This window comes from Neofelis nebulosa, chromosome 15 (assembly GCF_028018385.1).
Source record: "Neofelis nebulosa isolate mNeoNeb1 chromosome 15, mNeoNeb1.pri, whole genome shotgun sequence".
Classification (NCBI taxonomy): Eukaryota; Metazoa; Chordata; class Mammalia; order Carnivora; family Felidae; genus Neofelis; species Neofelis nebulosa.
This window is the reverse complement of record NC_080796.1, coordinates 49,832,669-49,854,217: the sequence shown is the minus strand read 5'-3', so window position 1 is coordinate 49,854,217 and position 21,549 is coordinate 49,832,669. Positions and strand designations below refer to the sequence as shown.

General features: G+C 44.4%; 2 protein-coding genes across 3 annotated transcripts in view; both read left to right on the top strand.

Annotated features, from left to right (window-relative positions):
- The window catches only part of RBBP5 (RB binding protein 5, histone lysine methyltransferase complex subunit), a 34,446-nt gene extending 18,362 nt beyond the window's left edge, over positions 1 to 16,084 (top strand). Inside the window, exons 5-14 of one of the 2 annotated variants that reach the window (XM_058701147.1) lie at positions 678 to 840; positions 2,586 to 2,695; positions 3,728 to 3,847; positions 3,936 to 4,089; positions 4,186 to 4,257; positions 4,875 to 4,992; positions 5,626 to 5,695; positions 6,069 to 6,298; positions 7,486 to 7,563; positions 14,042 to 16,084. In XM_058701147.1, coding sequence (XP_058557130.1) covers positions 678 to 840; positions 2,586 to 2,695; positions 3,728 to 3,847; positions 3,936 to 4,089; positions 4,186 to 4,257; positions 4,875 to 4,992; positions 5,626 to 5,695; positions 6,069 to 6,298; positions 7,486 to 7,563; positions 14,042 to 14,070 — 1,144 coding nt within the window. In that variant the 3' untranslated portion in view covers positions 14,071 to 16,084. Of the gene's footprint in view, positions 1 to 677; positions 841 to 2,585; positions 2,696 to 3,727; positions 3,848 to 3,935; positions 4,090 to 4,185; positions 4,258 to 4,874; positions 4,993 to 5,625; positions 5,696 to 6,068; positions 6,299 to 7,485; positions 7,678 to 14,041 lie in introns of both variants that reach the window. The other variant, XM_058701146.1, reaches the window with a different exon arrangement.
- An 882-nt stretch (positions 16,085 to 16,966) lies between these two features.
- Positions 16,967 to 19,101, top strand: TMEM81 (transmembrane protein 81). Its single transcript, XM_058700269.1, has one exon. It carries the CDS (start codon positions 17,880 to 17,882, stop codon positions 18,723 to 18,725), a length of 846 nt encoding a protein of 281 aa, XP_058556252.1. The 5' UTR covers positions 16,967 to 17,879; the 3' UTR covers positions 18,726 to 19,101.
- The last annotated feature ends 2,448 nt before the right edge of the window (positions 19,102 to 21,549 follow it).

Below are 21,549 nucleotides of genomic sequence, written 5' to 3'. Positions count from 1 at the left end.
TACATAAAATAATGTTTCTGTCTAGGTTGGCTCTCCTGAATAGATTTTAAGGAGAGTGAGTGCTCTATAATTAAAAACTGGCCAATATTAAGACGTTGGAAGCAGGCAGAGGTAGGAATAAGTATAATAACTGGTCCTTGACCTGGAGCTTTCCACGCCTCCCGTCCCTCCCTACCCCTGCCAGTTATTTGAATTTCTTGTGACGGAAATAGTTCAGTATTCCAACTACATTTAAGAAAAAGAGTTACCCACCATTCCATTACCCAAACATAACTGTTTTCATTTTTCTGGGTTCTCTGTTAGTCAAGGTCTCTTTAAGTATAAAGCTTGTTATATCGTGCTTTATAGCTCACAAGGCACTTACGTGCGTATGAGATATACGTAAATGTGTATTTTTACATGGTTTTAGTTAGTTTGTTAGTTACTTTGTTGCATACATATTTCTACTAGTCTGCTACCACTTCATATTTAATTTTAATGATTACATCCTGTTGCTGTATTCAGTTGTTTTTGTTTCCCTGTTATTAGACACTTAGATTTTAGGCCTTTCCACGTTTGAAATTTGCTTGGGCTGGGAGAGTTGATGAAGGTAGTGACAGGCATCAGGGAAAAGGGCAAGAGAATTAGCCTTCTGATACCAAAGCAACAGCCAATGTACTATTCATATTTTTAAACAGGAACAAGGTTCTCGTGTGTCCCATGAAATCTGCTCCTGTCATGTTGACCCTTTCAGATTCCAAGCATGTTGTTCTGCCGGTAGACGATGACTCCGATTTGAACGTGGTTGCATCTTTTGATAGGCGAGGGGAGTATATCTATACAGGAAATGCAAAAGGAAAGGTAAGCCTGGAAGTTAGTGAAATAAGCATCAGTCGTTCGTATTTACTTGTTTTGCTTCCTTTGACGTTTCTTTTATCCCTGGACTACGCATGTCTCCTGCTGATGGCAAATGTAGCCTGTTTTCCTCTCATGCCTTCATAATAATTTCTCTTCTTTTGATTTAGCGTGGTGAGGGATTAATTCAGCCTTAGGAAGGGGTGGAAGGGCCTTTTGCTGGATGCTAGTAATGAGGGGCTCTTACTCAATTATAAAAGTTAAAAGTCATAGCATAAAGTAGAATACATCTGTTGAAAATGTTTTAATGCCTGGTTCTGTAAATCTTGTATAATTCAGGCCAGCTTAACGTATGGTTTTGTGAAGTAGAAGTCAGGTTTAGCTGGGCTTTCAGGTCCCTTTTAAAAGCTTAGAGTTTGTTGGGGCGCCTGGGTGGCTCAGTCGGTTAAGCGGCCGACTTCGGCTCAGGTCATGATCTCGCGGTCCGTGAGTTCGAGCCCCGCGTCGGGCTCTGTGCTGACAGCTCAGAGCCTGGAGCCTGTTTCAGATTCTGTGTCTCCCTCTCTCTGACCCTCCCCCGTTCATGCTCTGTCTCTCTCTGTCTCAAAAATAAATAAACGTTAAAAAAAAAAAATTAAAAAAAATAAAATAAAATAAAAGCTTAGAGTTTGTAGTTCCATTAGGAAACTTGATTTTTTTTTTTTTTTAATGTTTGTTTATTTTTGAGAGAGAGAGCGAGCACGGGAGGGGCAGAGAGAGGAAGAGAGAGAGAATCTCAAGCAGGCTCCCCACTCAGCACAGAGCCCGTTGCGGGGCTCAGACTCATGAACCATGAGATCATGACCTGAGCTGAAGTCAAGAGCTGGACGCTTAACTGACTGAGCCACTCAAGTGCCCCTAGGCAGTGTGTGTGTGTGTGTGTGTGTGTGTGTGTGTGTGTGTGTGTTTGTGTGTGTGAGAGAGAGAGCGCGCGCGAGAGGGAGATCGATATTGGGGCATACAGGCTAGTATAATTTCATGACTGTCTTAGAAAGTGGCCATTTTTGGAAATTGTGGTAAACTACACACAACATAAATTACAACATAAAACTTGCCATCTTACCCATTCTTAAGTGTACAGTTGAGTCATATTAAGGACATTCACGCTACTATGTACCGATCACCACCACGTATCTCCAGAGCCTTTTTCATCTTGCAGAACTGAAACGCCACTTGTTTACCAAGGACTTCTGTTCCTTGCTCCTTCTCCAGCCCCTGGCAGCCATCACCCTACTTTCTGTCCCTCTAGATTTGGCCACGCTAGTTACCTCCTGTAAGTGGACTCATACAGTATTTGTCTTTTTATGCCTGGCTTATATCACTTAACCTGATGGCCTGAAGTTATATCACTTAGCCTGATGGCCTGACGATTCCTTCATGCACAGCGCAGGCCAGAATCCCCCTCCTTCTCGTGGCTGAGTACGGTTCCATCGTATATATGCACCACCTCTTGTGTTCCCACTCGTGTGTTGATGGATACTTTGGTGGCTTCCACCTTTTGACTATTGTGAATAACACTAAGCATTCTATTTTAAGAAAAGGTTAAGACACGGTCCTTTATTTGAAGAATTAAAAGGCGGTACCCGTTAATCAGGTTGAATACATGAGAACAGAAATGTTAATATTTCTACTCAGCTTTAGAAATAGAAGCCAGATCTAATTACTCGAAGTTACCAGAATGCTTAACTTTCTTTTTTCCCTTTGAACTTTAGATTTTGGTCCTAAAAACAGATTCTCAGGATCTTGTTGCTTCCTTCAGAGTAACAACTGGAACAAGCAATACCACAGCTATTAAGTCAATAGAGTTTGCCCGGAAGGGGAGGTGAGACCTTGTCTTTTTAGGGACAGTTTTAAAAGTGAGTAGAATGCAAACATACATTGAGATTCACAGTTTTTGTGTCTATTATGCATACATTTTTAAGAAAGTTTACTTAAAAAGTAATCAAACTGTCAGTATCTGGTTCTTAAGTCCATAAAGTGTTCCACATTGAACCAGCAGTCACTTCTTCTTTCTCTGGAGGTTGTCGGGCAGTCCTTTTACAGAAAAGATATCTGGGTGGTATGTGCTTAGACCTACAGTGTCTGGCACTTGGTAAGCACTGGGCAAAGTCAGCTCTTCTAATAATCAGAATTGATGTCACAGAATTCACATAGTAATTGAACATACATTCTATTTACATAAAGTCTGTTTACCTTTTTAATGTCAGGTGTTTTTCTGGTAAGTTTGGTTACCCAGCTAGAAGTAGGTAGGTCACAGAAACGACAAGAATCGGGTTGTCAGTGTCAGGAAGAGAGGTGACAGTCCTCCTGTTTTGTGCAGGACCATTCGTGTGTACTTTGAGGACATTGATGTTCAGTATTCTCTTGAATTTAGAAAAGGTTGGTGAAATCTGTAAGAAGGTAGTGAGATAACTTCTATGTTAGATTTCCAGTGTCACTATAGTAAAAATTTGAACATTTTAAGATGACAGATTTAGTTTATTAACTCATTAGGAAGAATACGTTATGTACAAAACAGGCCAGGAAAATGAAGTATTCACATACATCTATCAGTTGGTGAATTCAGCAAGCTGGTTTCAGTTTAGAGGTCTTGGATTTCAGTCAAACACTGAAGATTAGTTGGTGCGTATAGGGTTCAGGGATACACGCAGAGTATACAACATATTTTCACTTCAAATTGTATTTTGGTTTGGAAGGTGATAGGTAAATACATAACTACTCTAGCCTATCACTGAGTCTCTTCTCAGTTTATTAGTTGTCTTATGGTACTGTTCTAAGTAACGGGTAGTAACGGAAAATGTTAACAGAAGCAGATTTCTGACCTTCGGTGTTGATATTTTTATCCTTTCTCTAGTTGCTTTTTAATTAACACAGCAGATCGGATAATCCGGGTTTATGATGGCAGAGAAATCTTAACTTGCGGAAGAGATGGAGAGCCCGAACCTATGCAGAAATTACAGGACTTGGTAAATAGGTACGTCTCACAACCTGGGAGACCACGGGATAGTTCATGATCTGGGCTCAGCTTCTGGTTCTCCTTGGGTACTTTCTTTGTCCTTCAGAACCCCGTGGAAGAAATGTTGTTTCTCTGGGGATGGAGAATACATAGTGGCCGGTTCAGCCCGGCAGCACGCCTTGTACATCTGGGAGAAGAGCATTGGCAACCTGGTGAAGATTCTCCATGGCACGAGAGGAGAGCTCCTCTTGGATGTAGCTGTGAGTAAAAGGAGAGGTTGCTGTCGTCACTGACGTGCAACACATCATCTCGGATCCATTCTTAGAGCCGATTTTTCTTTCCTTCCTTAAATTTAGTGGCATCCTGTTCGACCCATCATAGCATCCATTTCAAGTGGAGTGGTATCTATCTGGGCACAAAATCAAGTAGTAAGTCTTTTTCTGGTTTAATTGCTTTGAAGCTAGACACCCTTTCTTTATATCCAAGAACCTTACAGTTAGTAAGCTAAAAATGACCTGTTTAATTTCTTTTGCATGTACTTCTTGTAACTTAATTAAATATAGATGCAGTTTTGCTTTATTTTGGTGGGAGAGATTTAGCCCAAAGCTGATTTACTAGCTCTGTTTTCAGGGAGAAAGCCTGTTGTATTTTTCTGTTACTCACCTGAGAGAGAGTTCTCTTTTGCTCTTCTTACTTTCAGCTCAGTTAGTTTCTGTTTTACTTCCCAGTTTTATTTTGAATACCTTTACTTTGTAATTTGCATACCCCTAAGAAAATGTTAACGTTTTACCTGATCATTTCATCCTAAGAAGATTAAAGATGACAGTTCTTATGGAAGAACTATGGTTAATAAGAGAATGTTTAAGATCGAAATACCTTAAGATAATAAAACCTTACAGATGCCTGATTTTTATTATCTGCCAGGTTCGATCTCCGAGTTCTGCGTCTCTTACATCCTCCGATCTTTCACTTATATCAGTAACGTGTAGCTCATAGACTGCTGCTGTCTCATGTGGTTAAGTAGTGTATTTTGTCTGTGGCGTAGGAAAATTGGAGTGCATTTGCCCCAGACTTCAAGGAGTTGGATGAAAATGTAGAATATGAGGAAAGGGAATCAGAGTTTGATATTGAAGATGAAGATAAGAGTGAGCCTGAGCAGACGGGTAAGATTTCTTGACTGCAGTCTCTCTTTCTTCAAGCTCACGCAGTTTTTTGTTTTTTGTTTTTTTTTTAAATTTTTTTTTAATGTTTTTATTTATTTTTGAGACAGAGAGAGACCGAGCATGAGCAGGGGAGGGGCAGAGAGAGAGGGAGACACAGAATCCAAAGCAGGCTCCAGGCTCTGAGCTATCAACACAGAGCCCGACACAGGGCTTGAACTCACGGACTGTGAGATCATGACCTGAGCCGAAGTCGGATGCCCAACCGACTGAGCCACCCAGGCCCCCAAGCTCACACAGTTTTGACAGTGTTTCAAGAGTCTTTCGGTGGTAGGCACTGACGGAGGGCTTCCATGGGCATTTTTCATTTTTCCTAGGGTTCCACAGCACTCCTACCATTTCTGTGTGTGTTTCCTGATTAATTGCACATGGTTAAATGAGGATTTACATGCGGCACGTAGCAGTGCTCGGCATGGGGGTGGAAATTCAGCATGTGTTTGTTGAATGATTAAGTATACTGAACTATTTGGTTTTCCTTTTTTGTTTCTCTGGAATTTTAGTGTATGGATATCATTAGGCTGCAAGTAAAAAGCAGTTTTAAACTTCTCATACCTCCACTGTGTTTTTCTCCTGCAGGGGCTGATGCTGCAGAGGATGAGGAAGTGGATGTCACCAGTGTGGACCCTATTGCTGCCTTCTGTAGCAGGTGAGCCACCTCTGCACGTGAGACCTCAGGGTGCTGCTGCTCCCGCTCCCCCTCCTCCTGGCTGTTCTGTCAGCCTTCGTTCATTAGTTCAAAACGATAATGTCTTTGGTGTACAAGAAATCCTGTCCCTGTTCCCCTGATAGAGAATCTTAAGAAAAACTGAAATAATTCATTTATGCTGTTTATTTTTATGACTGATTTTATTATCGGTATAGTCAGATTTCCCTTAACTCATCTTGGCTTTCTTAAAGTTCTAGATCCATACCTGTTGCTTATGGTTAATATAGGTGATTCTGCCCTAGAGGAAGGGTTCATGGTTTAAGCAACTGTCTCCTCTTTTTTCCAATCCCTTGGCTGATCCTGTTCCAAATAGTGATGAAGAGCTGGAAGATTCAAAGGCTCTATTATATTTACCCATTGCCCCTGAGGTAGAAGATCCGGAAGAAAATCCTTATGGCCCCCCACCGGATGCGGTCCAAACCTCCCTGATGGATGAAGGGGCTAGTTCAGAGAAGAAGAGGCAGTCTTCAGCAGATGGGTCCCAGCCACCTAAGAAGAAACCCAAAACAACCAATATAGAACTTCAAGGAGTACCCAATGATGGTAAGAGCTGCGTCTTGCCCCTGTTGCCGAACAGACATCACTGTTTCCTCTCCAGCACAGTCTGTTCATTTCCTATTTGAGGGATTTTACCTTGAAGGAAATTTCCCATGAGTCTTTCTCTTTCCTTTCCTTTCCTTTCCTTTCCTTTCCTTTCCTTTTCTTTCCTTTCCTTTCCTTTCCTTTCCTTTCCTTTCCTTTCCTTTCCTTTCCTTTCCTTTCCTTTCCTTTCCTTTCTTTTTCTTTTTCTTTTTCTTTTTCATCACGTCTTCCAGCTTGGTAATGATTTCATCTTCTTTTGCTTCTCTTTTAAATCAGAGAAATTATGCCTTCTAGTACTTGGCCTAAGTGACAGCTTTCCATCTCCTGACATCTGGCTCAGAGTGCTTCATTACACCATTCTTCTCTTTCCCTGTGGAGTGGTGTCACTAGGTGGTAAAGTACTAGTCAGGCCTGGATAATCTTTGCATTCTTCCTGCCTGCCTTTGCAGTCGGACTCCGGAAGCCTTTATCATCGCCTCTTGGGATAGGACGGGGGATAGGTTGGATGGTGCGTGCGTGTGTTTACTCCCGAATGCCATCCGTTCTCTTCTAGCTAAGCACACACGAGTGACTTGTGCAGCCGCGCGTCTCTCTGGGGTGGAGTATGCCTGCTTGCTCCAGGCAGTGTGGTGTTTGTTGATCACTGCTGAGTTGTGCATCAACTCTGCAAGTTGTTTCACTGTTTCTGCTTTACAAAGGAGAAACTTTTAGGCTTTGAGAGGTCAAGGGGCTTGCCCAAGGTCTCGGGCAGTGGCGTAGTCAGTATCGTTGCCCTGGTCTGTCTGGTTCCAAAGTCCAATTCCCCTCCTGCTCTCACAGGCCAGTGTGCCCGTGTGCATCCCTGGCCTGGCGCATGCGATATGTCGTCAGTGTGTTTTTCAGCTACCTTGCTGGTGTATGGCTGCCATGGGATGAACCATACAGGCCATCTGTGCTCTTTGGTCAAGCAACTATTTCCCATTTAGCAGCCACACTCTTCTGTAGTTTTAGAATCAGTGAGAGCAAACTTTCCTCCTTGTATTAATGGATCTGGGACCCGAGAGCAACACTCTGCTCCCGGGTAGTCACAGCGTGCGGCGCGTGTCTGGTTGGGGTGCTGGGATGGGCGGCGTGTGGATCCCTTTCCGTGCCTCTCTGTCCTTTTACAGAAGTCCATCCACTACTGGGTGTGAAGGGGGATGGCAAATCCAAGAAGAAGCAAGCAGGCCGGCCTAAAGGATCAAAAGGTAAAGAGAAAGATTCTCCATTTAAACCGAAACTCTACAAAGGGGACAGAGGTTTACCTCTGGAAGGATCAGCGAAGGGTAAAGTGCAGGCGGAGCTCAGCCAGCCGTTGACAGGTAAGGACACACTGGGAGCGCTGTCTGGCTTGCTTCGTGGCCTTGCTTTGTACAGCCCCTGACTCCGTTTAACTGCAGCGTTCTTTCCCTCCTCTCCTTTTCCCAGTGGCAGACATTCTCTGAGTTTCAGGCTGCTGCCAAGGGCAGGCAAAACCAGATTTGGCTTAATTCAGTGGCTCTTAACCTTGGGTCTGTAAATAGGCTTCAGGGGATCTATATTCCCCTGATATTACATGCAAAACATTGTGTGAATATTTTTGTGGGAAAGATGCCCATAGCTTTCATCAGATTCCTGTAGGAATCCGTGAGCCCCGAAAGGGTAAGAACCCCTGGTTTAATTCATTTCTTTGCCTGTGTTCGCTTCCAGGTTTTTGTTTTGTTTTGCCTGAAATGAAAGAGCCAGACAGATAACCAGAAGTGTATAAAGCTTGCTTTATGCAGCCCTAGCTGTTTGTAGCGTTTTGTCTTTCTTTAAACTGTTCACATCCCAGAGGCGGGGGTTCTCTCTCTCTCCGTAGTCCAGAAGCAGTGACAGAGCTGTCAGTAGTCCCGTCACGTTGAGGAGGAAGGTGAGATGGTTTTCCAAATAGGATGAGATTACCACAAGAGACCGCAACCGTATCTGTGTAGCTTCTTAACTCCTAAGCCTTTGAAACTTACTGAGTTTTCTCACTTTGCTTGAGGGAGGAAATTTTTGGGGGGATGGAGAACAATCTTAATTTCCTGTCAAATACTTGTGAATGCAGGCCAAATGGTCTCTTGTTTGGAAAATAGTAATCAAATTAGAGTCCATTTCTATTCAGACATGACTGGGTTTTGGAAAACGTATGTATGAGCTTCCTTCCAGGAAGCCTAGCTTCCCTGTGGCTAGGTCAGGAGACTCAGAGGCAGGGCTGATAAAGTGTCAGTGGTTGTATTCAGATTTTATTCCTCAGGCTTAAAAATTTTTTAAAAAATTGTTTTTTAACATTTATTCATTTTTTGAGAGACAGAGACAGAGGGTGAATGGGGGAGAGGCAGAGGGAGAGGGAGACACAGAATCCGAAGCGGGCTCCAGGCTCCGACCGGTCCGCACAGAGCCCGACGCGGGGCTCGAACTCACAAACCGCGAGATCATGACCTGAGCCGAAGTCGGATGCTTAACTGTCTGGTGCGTCAGGCACCCGCCCCATCCTCTGGCTTTAAAATTTTAACTCCAGCGTGTGACCCCAACTGTGCTGGCGTGACACGCTGCTACAACGTGGAACAGAGTTCCTTGTTTGAGGTACACCTTCAGTCAGTTGATCGTGATGAACATGAGTTCTCTTCCGTAGAGAAGCTGAAGCAGACTCAATTACTCACTTTGAGTATTCCGCCTCACGCGCTAGATTTAGATGTTCCGTTTTCACAGCCAACGCGTGGCACTGACAGCAGCATTGTTTCCCCAACAGCGCTATTTATGTTGTTCACTGGGGATCAGTTACCACCTCTACATTCAGTCCACTGAAGGCTCTCTCTGTATGTGTTTTAAAATAGCCGGGATGAGTTTCATGGCCATTGCCAACAAAGATTGCAGGCCAGTAATTGATTCATGTAAATACAAACGATCCTTCTATAGCCTAGTTCTGGTACAAGCTGTGGCCACTACAGAAACACACGGTTTACCTTTAAATAGATTTCTCTGGCCTAACGAGCTGAAATGCTTGAGGCTGATGTAAAATGTGGCCAGACATACGGACTTGATTGAAATACTCTAGGACCTAGTCTCCTAGCTTCTTCAAAACCTGCCAGTAATGAATCATTTGCTTTTTAATAGTCAGTGTATGGCAAATAAACCACTTAAAAGTTTTTGAAAATTCACATTTCCCTTTCTATAACTCAGTGATTTCAACTTTTAATTATAGTTGATCTGATCACTAGCAGTGAGGTAAATATCCCTGGCCTTTCTTCAGTTGGGTTTCTGTCACAGACCCTGTGAACCACTGTTAGATTTTACAGCATAGAGTACAATAGCAATGTTGTTTCTCAGATGTACTTGCAAAATGTCTAAACAAGAGTCAAAATCAAATGTCGAAGAGTTTGGTCAGCCATTTTTATTTCCTAAAATTCTCAAAACTTCTCAAAATACTGAATACGGTTTGCAATGACATTTTCAAGTATGTGTGTAATACATGCTTCAGTAGTAGAAGTTAGTGTTTCGAAGCTCCTGGCAAGAATGGATACCATTATCTAGAGCCTATTAGAAGTTAATCCCTACTCACTGTGCTGACAAGGTTAAATAAGGTAGTGACCTCATTAAAGGCTAAAACTTGTATCTCGGAATAGCAGGGGGCTGTAAACCGGACTTTTATTTTCTACATTATTTTTAGTAGGTGCTCGGGTTGATCAGCCTTAAATAGAGGCAGCTGTTCTAACAGCTTCATCCTTAAAATTTTTTTTTTATGTTTATTTATTTTTGAGAGACAAGAGCGTGAACGGGGGAGGGGCAGAGAGAGAGGGAGACACAGAATCCGCAGCGGGCTCCGGGCTCCGAGCTGTCAGCCCTGAGCCCGATGTGGGGCTCGAACTCGTGAACCTTGAGATCATGACCTGAGCCCGAGTCGGACGCTCAACTGTCTGAGCCACCCAGGTGCCCCATTACAGCTTTATCCTTTAGAAGGACTAGAGGGGACCTCCACGCCAGGGGGATGATAGGTCTTTTGACATCACGCAGACAGAACAACTGCTCAGATGATGCAAACACTGCACCGGCCTCTCATGACTGTGCAGCTCACACTTCCCGCGTAAACTACGCTTCCTTCCTCCCGTTTTCGCCTTTCTTCTCTGGCCCCGTTCCTTGACTTTTTCCTGAATGGAAATCTCCCAAACCGCAATGGCCAGATGAAACCAGAGAATGCTGAGGAGCAGGATTTAGAAAACCTCAAAGGCGGCCATTGTGGTTTGCTCCCAAGGCTTCCTCAGAAGGCTGCACCCAAATTCACAGCCTGGCTGCGGTGTGGTTTGGGTCTTTATGGAGGCTGTGCATCTGGGGGAGAATGGGGACAACTCCATTATGCCTCTTGAGTTTCAGGACAGCCTGTTGGATCTTTTGTGTGGGATTCTGAGGTAAAACCTCTTTGGCATTCGAGTTTTGTGTTCTTCCACGCCTCAGAGATGTTCCATAAAAAGCGATGTGCGGTCATTGTCGATTTTCAGGAGATACTAAGATACGAAACCTGATCCAGATGCCTGAGGTTGAAGCGTCTTCAAAAATCAATTCAGTGGGAGGATTGTATTTGCAGAGCCAAGCTTTGCGGATCTCCCCTCTCCCCCAGTGCCCTACTTTTGCATCAGAGCCAAATTGTTTGAAAGGATTACAGGTGCAGGCTGTGTTGCTGCTCAAGGTAGATAAATGGCCACTGTTTGTTAAAATGTGCAGTTGACCGGTTACTGATGAAGCTATTCGATAAGCCCTAACTGGGCCTGATAAAGCTGATAGCCTGTTGTGTGTTGCAACAGGAGATTATGCATTTTGAGGGAAGATTAGAAGACACATAGACCTGTATAGGAATGATCTGGCCATCTCGAACTTGGGCCTACAGAAAATTCTTCCCTGTCAAACAGCTCATTGGTGTTAAATAGCTTCAGTGGACCCACATCCGTGAAGACATGCCTTCCGTGATGAGTGAGGACCCGTCAGCGAAGCTTACTTAGCGATGGTAGCCCTGAGTGAGCTTTGGACTTTTTGGAAAGGCCAGATCCCCATCGTCGACGCCATCTCTGTGATTTCCCCTAAAGTACCTTATTAGATTCTCTCCAGAGTACAGCCCTCAGAACAGAAACTTGAGATTGAGCAGAACTACCAGGGTCCTTGTTGCTGTGTGACTGCTCAAAGACCGCCCAAGAACTAGGGCTTCTCGGCAGTAAACAGAATCAGTAGCCAAGTGTGACAGAGTTGTGGCACGTCGCACACATGGTCTAAAGGCCTCTTGTAATGGTGGGCATGAAGAAGTTGGTATGTACCTGGGGCTCGTGGAGGTGGCGAAGGCCAAAGCGAGCATCGGCGCTGCTTCTGGGGGCACACGGGCACCATGTCGATTTCCCTGCGTGTGGCCACACCGCTGTCCCAGGCCTCTGAGCCACCTCCTGAATCCGATTGTTTTGAATGCTTGGTAGGGGGTGAGGTTTTTTTCCCACTTCGTCTCTCTCTCTCTCTCTCTCTTTTAAGGTTTATTTACTTATTTTTGAGAGAGAGAGAGGGAGAATCCCAAGCAGGCTCGTCACTGTCAGTGCAGAGCCTGATACGAGGCTCTATCTCCGGAACCGTGAGATCATGACATGAGCCGAAGTTAAGAGTCAGACGCTTAACCAACTGAGCCACCCAGACTCCCTATCTCACCTCTTCTCTCTCTTTTTTTTTAAATGATCAGTCTTTCAAAGGCTGATATATGAACTCCTGCTAAAATCAGACAGCTACTTGGATATTCTTTCTTATTCTTTGTGATCTTATTAGCGGACTAAGGTAACGTTTGAAAGTTAATATCCAGTTTTTCTTAGACTGCCTTGGCTTTGGCTGCCACTGGGAGGTACCAGTGACAGCTGTTCATCATGAGCTCAGTTTCTGTGAATTTTCTGTTCTTGGCGATTCCTTTATGTTGCAGCAAAATAATACAGATCCTTGGGGCAGATTTTTAAATAGCCTGGAGCTCTTCTCTTGTACTGTTTCTCTATTTTATCTTGCTCATAGTATTATTGCTTACTGTGGTTTTGGGTTGTTACCTGATACCTCAACAAGCCTTTGTGTGTGGCTTTTTTTTTTTTTTTTTTTTTTTTAATGTTTTTATTTATTTTTGACATAGAGAGCGCGCGCGCATGAGCAGGGGAGGGACAGAGAGAGAGAGAGAGGGAGACACAGAATCTGAAGCAGGCTTCAGGCCCCGAGCTGTCAGCACAGAGCCCGACACGGGGCTCGAACTCATGGACTGCAAGATCATGACCTGAGCCGAAGTCGGACATTCAACCGACTGAGCCACCCAGGCGCCCTGGGTTTTTTTTGTTTTTGTTTTTTTTGGTCTGTCCACATAAATGAGGATGATACAGAAACATTAACTGACCTCAGATAATCAGTGTAATGTACCTCATTAGTCATCTGGAGTGCCCATTATTAATACTATTGATTTATGATCAAACCAGTTTTTCCTGTCGTGATTAAGGCTTAAAATGTTAATGCTGTGTTCATTTTTAAATGGCTAAAAGTAGATTGGTCAGGGTACCTATGGGAACAATCAGTGAAGCTGGCCTTAATGTGATAAAGGCATGGTATTGAGTCCTGTGCAGTACATTCTTCTGCTGCAAGCATTTTTTTTAAAAAAATCAATTCAAGAAGTTTTTACGTTTTACGTTGAGAGATCTGAAAAGTGCCAGATAAACTTTTTATCTTACTGAACTGTATAAAGTTGAAATTTGATTTTTAACAACGTAGCATCCAGGAGAGTTTATATCTCATAATTGCTCGTCTGTGCTGAGGCAGTTGGGGCTATATTTTTATTGCCGGTTTTCATCCGTGCTTGAACTTTTACTTTAAAAATCAGGTTAAAAGCAAAGTTTATAAATGGGTACTTTTCTTTCATAACTTGGACATTATTTTTTAACCATTTTATACCTTCAAGTGGCATGTCCTCCCCCCCACCCCCCCCCCGCCACATTCCAGATGACATCTGGGAGGATTTTCTTCACCTTGTTCTCTTCTTACACTTCCTAGTTAATATTTCACAGCAGCCCATTTAAGGATATCCCTCAGAGGTTGAACAGCTTCTATGGAATAATCAGGGAAGTGTTCGTTTGATTTTACTATTCAGGATTTTATTTATTGATCAGTTGTTGGTACATAGAAATGCCGACAGTAGGTTTCATTCACATTTCACCATATTGGGTTCTAAGGTGATGAGAATGTCAGTCAAGGAACAGGGGTGCTTGAACAACGGTCTGGTGCTCATTGTTAACCACTTAGTGACTGATTAGTCTAATATAAGAAGGATGAAAAGGTGTAGCACCCTAGAATTTCCTTTCCTCAACTTACTGCGCTTTTTGGATTGTAAAGCATTTGCTTAACCAGGTTAGAAAACGGTTAGCAGCTTAGCAAGTGTGTAGAACTCTGATCATTTTGCTTTTATTCCCCTTTGGGGCAGTGCTGAGGAAAGTATTGGGGTGGGGGTTTGGGATTTGGATTTTTTGTTGCTTCAGTAAAGGGTAAATGCGATTCGGAGTCGGTTTTCACTTAAAGGGGGAATTCTTAGCCCACGTGTGCGTGTCAGCCATCATCCGGCATCCGTCAGTACTTGTGTGCTTGCAGGCTACCGGGCGAAGTTGATGCTAAAAGAAATCTTTTTGTGTCTAATCTCTTTAGCAGGGGGAGCAATCTCAGAACTGTTATGAAGACCCTTGAAGTTCTTCGTTCTTCCCCCACTTTGCCATCATGTGGCCTCTGGACACTGTGGTCAGTCACTTGAGATTGACTTTAATTTAACACAAAGGCCTCTACCTCCGACCCAGGAGGTGGAAGGAGCGAATCGTATGTTTGAATGAAGAAGTGAATTATGGAAGAAGAGTATACGGCCCTTCCCTTCCAAGCAGAAGTCCAAATAGGCTCTCAGGAATGAGGATTCGTGAAGATATCAAGCAGGAGTTTTGACTCATTCAAGCTTCAATGCTTAGTTCTGTTGCTGGACAAAAGAGACCAGTGTTGCTCCTCTTAACTGTTGTACCCAGGATCATTTTGACCTGACATTTCCTGTCTCCTGTTAGCCTTTCATCCTCCATGCATGTCCTCGAGTGACTTATTCTTATCTGAAGTTTTGCAGCCGGTGTCCTAGAAAAACTTCTGTTGCGTATTCTGTCTTCCATTTTTAAACTCCCTCTCTCGCCACATACCTCCTCTATTTCCATTTTGCGTACAGAGGAGGGGCAGAAAAGAAAGTGCTTGAAAGAGTTCGTTTTCAGAAAGGGAAGAAAGATAAGAAAGGCCCCCTCTTCTTAACATACCCCATTTTGCTCAAGAAGCTGGGCTGTAAGAGGGTCAAGGCTTTTCTTTGTCTTCCTGGCATTGCATGGTTTCCTCCAGTGGTGGTTCATTCTCATTAATCATGGTTTTTGAAAATAGCTAGTCTCATCCATTTGCAGCAAAGAATCATCCGTAGTTCACACTGCTTCGCCTGCACTGGCATACGGAGAGGGGAACAGACCAAGGGGTCTCTCAACAAGCTGCGTTTTTATTGGGGTGGGGGATCTATGCAAACGACTAAAGTCAGACCGTCCGAAATCAAAGCAGCAGTGACAACATAGTTCAAATCAAAGATCAAGGAGAAAAAAAATTTTTTTTATCATTGCCTATGGATAGCCGTCCTTCCCATCGGTCATTACGTTTCTCCCTTCTTGTATTCCCGCTCCTTCTCCCTGCCACCTGTTGTCAGTCTCTTCCTTTCTGTGAAAGGTTGCTTAGCTTTTTAAGAAAATTTTTTACTTTCTGCTTTTTGCTTTTGCTGTTCTTTGTATAAAAAGTAGCAAATTGGATGGACGCATCCATGAGGTGTTTGAAATTCTCTGTAAAGCCAGAGTCCAGAGACCAGGTGTGGAGAGGGCTGGCTGGCCCGGCGGGAGGCGCTTACCCTGGGTGGCCAGCTCCGTGGTTTTCTCAAAGGAGAGTGTCAGCACTGTGCTTCTTGTGAGCTCCAGCAGCCGCTGGGTGCTTCTGTAGCTGGCCGGACAAGTTGATTATCTTTTGGATTTTAAGAGAGCAATCAAAGTAGACATACATCAGGAAGAGCCTCTTTCTCCCACTCCATCTTTTAGAACCAGAACATTCAGTAGTTGAAGTAAGAGCGCCCCCTGAGTCAATTGCAAAATGTCTGTAGTTTTAGATGCCACCACTTTTTCCCCTCAGATGTTTGTGAATTTCATTTTGTATTTCACATCAGACCGGTGGTTGAGATTGGCGAGTGGCTCTTCAGACACGTGTTTTGTTGACCTTGTTTCCATTCCATTTGTGTGCCGTGCACCGTCACAAGCTGTGTGACAACGGAAGGCTCTGCCCCACTTCCTGGGCAAAGTAACGCGGTGCCCTCTGCTCGTGCACTGGGACGTTTATGCCGTGTCCACCTCCTAAACCGGCTGCTGAGAAAATCAGCTTCAGCCCTGTCAGGTCGTCTCTGGCAGCCGTTCCTAGTAATTATTTATGCTTTGGAATTTCTTTCAGCTCCTGGAACTTTCTCTCCAGTTTGATTTTCTCAGTGTGTACAACATATGCATATTCTCTTCTCTTTTGTCATTCCTCCCCCTCCCCCCATTTCGTTTTTTAATGTTCCATAGTTTTGTACAAGATGAGACTTAGCCTTGGGTACTTCTTGCTGAAGCTTTAATGCTTTGTAAATAAAAGCGGATGTTTATTAAAGAACAGGTGTAGATGTTTGTTTGTAGACACTGATCGCTTCCGAAACTCACCAGCCACTTTGATTTGTATGACCAAAAATGCAGTTTACTGTTGCTGATGTTCGATCTTTCTGCGTGGAGATGCAGACCTGGGAGGGGTACGGCGGTGGTCGCGGAGTCTGGAGTTCGGCCTCTAGACGAGATTATAAACAAACAGTTGAAGAAGAGAGTTGGTATTAAATCGCAAAGATTGTCTAGGAATGATCTCTCCAAATTTTTTTAACTCTGTAAGTGTGTGTGAGTGCTTGATAGAGGCCGCAGTGCCGGGAGATATTCTGGATGTTACAGAAATGCATGCGAGGGCATTCCCTCCTTCCAGGCATCTTTCTTAAAGCATAAATACCATTGAATCCCTCTTTACTAGACTTAAAAAATCTGGACTAAATAAAACTCATTGAAATAGCTTTCAAACCCATAAAGTCAGTTTAAGTCTTTGATTTTAATCATTGTCAAATTGTCAAATGTTAGCAGTGTCTACTGCTAATTTTTTCTGTCCTGTGACTAAGGATCCGTCTTTGACATCATAGCTGTTTCATAGCAACCTTGACCTGAGTGAATGATGAGCTCCTCTGGTCTGTAAAGGGAGTAGGCCAAGAAGCAGGCAGGATTAGGTGCCTTCTTTCCTAGAAGACACCTTCAGTGCCCTTGGGAAGGAAGCATGGTAGAATGGGAGAGAGGAGCCATACTGGGCATATTCCGCCCTCCCCTCCCCCTGCCCTTGCTGATAAACATTTGGATTCTCAAAGGGTGGCTTGGTCCTTGTCTTCATGAATTCTCATTTCTTTCTTTTCTTTTCTTTTTTTTTTTTTATTTATTTTTTTTCTTTTTTTGAGAGAGAGACCGAGCACAAGCAGGGGAGGGGCAGAGGAAGAGGGAGACACAGAATCGGAAGCAGGCTCCAGGCTCTGAGCTGTCAGCACAGAGCCCGACACGAGGCTTGAACTCATGAACTGTGAGATCATGACCTGAGCTAAAATTGGAAGCTTAACTGACTGAGCCCCCCGGGCGTCCCCATGAATTCTCATTTCTATTTAAAATTTCTTACACGTGAACAGTGTTTCGCACTTTACAAAGTGTTTTCGTGTACAGTTTATCATTTGATGCCCAAGGTGACCTTCCTGAAGTCGGCAAGGAGGTCTTAATTTACAAAGGAGCAAATAGAAATCGAAATTGAGGAAGGATCAGTCAGCTGCATCCCAGTCCAGAGTTCTTAATCCTTTTTTTACAGAAGGTTTAGGAGACTTTAAAATCAATAATAACTTAATGCAACATAATTTTTTTTTTTTTTTGACTTGGTATTTGATCTCTTACTTGGTCAGATTTAACTGAGGTTTTGAAGCTCGTTAATTTGGATCCCACACCTTGGAGAGGAGGAGCAGGGGTAAGGAAGAATGTAGCTTCACTACGCATTTGACGTCATTTGGAAATTCGCTTCAGCTCCTGAAGTCTCTTCCCGAGAGGGTGGATTTAAATTCATTACAAGGGCCTGAGAAGAACGGAGACTGGTGAAATAGTCACTAACAAGAGCAAGTAAAGCAGCGAAGTTGTGACTTTTTTTCCTGCCTCATGGCCTCGCCCCTTTGCAAGGACTGGACTTGTGTTTTATTGAGTTGCAGTGTTTCGCCGACAGTGGGTGCTGCGCCCTGTCTTGTGACATTGAACGCTATCTCGTGTCAAAGGAAGTAAGCTGTGATATCATAGAGGATTCACTTGGAACTCTGCGGGGTGCTGGCTGATGGTGATGATATGCCCACCAAGACATGAAGATTTCAGCTGCTGGTCTCATCCTCGGGAGCCTGGTGTTAGCCTTCTCTCTGCCTTTGGTGGTGACTTTGCCAAAAACACTGGCCATCCCTAAGAAGCTGCAAGAAGCCGTGGGGAAGGTCATTGTCAATGCCACAACCTGTACTGTCACCTGTGGCCTTGGCTACAAGGAAGAGACAGTCTGCGAGGTGGGCCCTGATGGTGTGAGAAGAGAGTGTAAATCTCAGCGCTTGGAATGTCTGACCAACTGGATCTGTGGAATGCTCCATTTCACCATTCCCAAAGGGAAGGGATTTGAGCTCAGCTGTCTGAGTTCAGACATCCTGGAGATTGGGCAGGAAGCATTCCGGTTCACCTGGAGACTTGCTCGGGGTATCATCTCTACTGATGATGAGATCTTCAAACCCTTCCGAGCCAGTACCTACTTTGTGAGGTTTCCCTCTGTTCAGGAGTACGACTCTGGGACATACCGGTGTGATGTGCAGCTGTTAAAAAACTTGAGACCTGTCAAGAGACTCTATTTTGGGCTGCGGGTCCTTCCCCCTGACTTGGTGAACCTGAATTTCCATCAATCCCTTACCGAGAATCAGAAGTTAGTTGATAAGGGCCTGGAAGTGAATCTAGACAATCAGTCCGAGCCTCGCCGCCCACGGTGGAAGAAGAAGGTGGCTGTAGCCTTGGGAATAGGAGTTGTCGGTGGAGTGGCTGGTGGTGTATTGATGGCCATTGCTCTGGGCTTTGGGCTGAGGGTGGTCTATAGAAGTGCTGGCCTTGAGTCCTTAAAAGCCCTGAAGGACTGGCTGCCCAGGACCCTGGACTGGCTGTTTAGGAAGCCAAGCTAGCTCTTCAAAGGATTGTCTGGCTGAGTGATTGTGGCTCAGCCAGCGGGGAGGGCTTCCACTGCCAAAAGTGAGTGGGGCCCGGGGACAGGGGCAACACCATGGTAGCGTGATGGGCAGTGCTCTGCCTCTCCGCGTCCCGGGTGGATCTCTTCCTGATCTTTCCTGCCCACGTGGCACCTGGGAAGCCTGAGTGTAGGCCCCTCCCCTGTCCCCGGGAAGAAGATTCTGTCTTCAAGCTCGCAGTCATTATCTTTCACAATTTGAGGCCTCTCTACCTCCATCCCTTCTTCTGGGTGGTATAATCCCATAAAGGATATATTAATAGCTTGTCTAGTGGAAACCTGTTTTTCCTCTTCAATAAAAATAATTCACAGTGGCTGTGTATCGACCTGACCTTCTCTGCTCTTTAGTAAAAATCTCCTGCATATGTGTAAGTTGTCCCATAATCAACCTAGCTCTCGTCTTTCTTAGATTTCTTAGACATTGAGCACATCGCTTTGGAGGAGGGCATATGCCCATGTGTGGCCAAGCCAAGGCGATTAGTAATGGCATCTGACCCGGGTATGTAACAGTCACTCAATACATTGCTCCTTCTCTACGCCCCCGGTGAGCCCTCTGTGTTCGGTGTTAAAGACTCCTGGTAAAACGCTGGACCCTTCACCTGGTAGGTTTCCCCTGAACAAGTTCCTTGGCTTGCCTCCTGCTCCTGTTGTTCTAGCTCTTGCAGTGCCCTGACGTGTGTGTTCCTGGAAAGGTCAAGTGTATTGGTTTCTTCCAGCAGCCAAGGCTGTCCAAGGAGGGACAAAGACCTTCCTACCTCCGTAGGAAATAAGATTTCTAAGACCCTCAGAGGCCATTGAGGCAGTGTGAGGTAATTGGCTGATGGAATTGTCAGGGAAGAGGCTCAGCCACCCCCTGAGCTCATTCTGAGAGAATTAGAGCATTTCTTCTCCTCACTTTTCTCTAGCTGCAGACATGATAGCAGATAGGAAGACTTGGACTAGTGGTTCTCTTCTCTAGCTATGTGTCTGAATCACCTGGATAAACTTTTGAAACGGAAGATTCCTGAGCCCCAACCCTGAGGACGCTAACTCAGTTAAAATCATGGCTAATGGCTCATTACCATTCTCTTAAAAACAATTTCAGGGGCACCTGGCTGGCTCAGTCGGTAGAGCGTGTGACTCTTGGTCTCCGGGTCATGAGTTTGAGTCCCACGGTTTAGCTTAATTAAAAGAAAAACATTAAAAAATAATTTCCACGCCATAGAAAAGTGGAAAGAAAAGTTTGATGACAACCCGTAGATCCTCTGCTTAGATTCACCAACTGTGAACGTATTGCTACATATATCTTTCTGAATAGATGCTGATTTTACTGAACACTTGGAAGTTAGGCACAGACATTGTGACCCTTTACTCCTAGATCGTGTATGCATCTGCTAATAACGATTCTTCTGTACGACTGCAACATCTTCACACCTAAGAAAGTGAACAATTCCCTAATCTTGCGTATGGTTGTTACTTCTCTGTCTTGCCCAACTTCTAAAATCTGATAGCCTTTTAACGTTTGATCCAGGATTGAATGAAGGTCCACATATTACCTTTGGTTGTTTCTCTTAAGTCTAGTTTTACAACAGACCTCCTGGGTTTTTTGTTGCTGTTTTGCATGACGTTGATCTTATTGAAAAGTCTAGCTGGGCCGATTGTCCTGGATAGTGCCCCACAGTCCGGGTTTGTCGTCATTGTCACATGACCGGATTGCGGAGGAATGGATCTTCAACATTTTTTGATGACAGCTCCACACAAATGATGTCCACTGCTCACCACAGGTGCACGGTGTCAGGTGATTCGTTACCGATACTTTACGTGTGACGATTTGGTTAAGGTGGTGACTGCCCCGTCTCTCCAAAGGTGTATTTTTTCTTTCCTCTTGTAATCACTTATTTGTGGGACGATACTTTGTGATGATCTGGTTTCCTAAAAGCCATTAACGCCTTGGAATCCATTCACCATCCTTGCTTATTACCTGCTGGGAACTGCAGCGTCTTTAATGTGCCCTTGCTGTACTTATTAGGCTGCATTTTTCTGTAAAGAAGAGCTACTCTTTATTTTTGAGCTCTCCGTGGATTCTCTTTTTTAGTGCATTATATATAATCCATTAATGTCTCATTTCTGGTGTTTAAATCGTCCCCAATTTTGGCCAGTGGGAGTCTCTTCGCTCGTCCTTTTATTGTGGTCCCATTTGACCTGGAGCATGTCCTTGCTTTCTAGAACCACAAAATGCCTCAGATCCACATTTGGACTTTGGTTTCTCCGAGGGATTCTGGTTTCCTTTTGGTGTGGGCAACAGTATTTAGAAGCCAAGGTCTGGTCTGGGTGCTAAATGCACTCACCGCCACTCACCTAAGAACTCTTAGGTTCTTCCATTGCCCCAGATACACATAAATCTTAGGAGTTCAGAGCATCTCTGCTTTTCAGAAGCTTTATAGGTAATTCTGGTGGAGAGCGAACATTGAAGACCACTGGCGTAGGCCCACGCAAAGTCTACAATTTACTGTAGACTTATTTTGAAAAGATCTTAAATTTTCCACACCCCCTTTCCCCCATTCTCTCTACCTCAGAGGGAACGGGCTCCGGAAGACCTGGGTTGTGCTTCTGTTTCTGCCGTTGACTGTAGCTGAGCGGGTGGACTGACCCACCTGTGTGTGTGTGGGGGGGGGGGGCAGGTGAGCGCGGTCCTGCCAGTAAAACTGCTGGAAGCCGTGAAGGGCTGGACATGAGTTAGAGAAGGTTTCTAATGCACCTTCGTTTGGCTCTGGACAGTGTGT

Coding starts and splice junctions, on each gene's coding strand:
- TMEM81 (XM_058700269.1), top strand. CDS start 17,880: ATGAAGATTTCAGCTGCTGGTCTCATCCTCGGGAGCCTGGTGTTAGCC.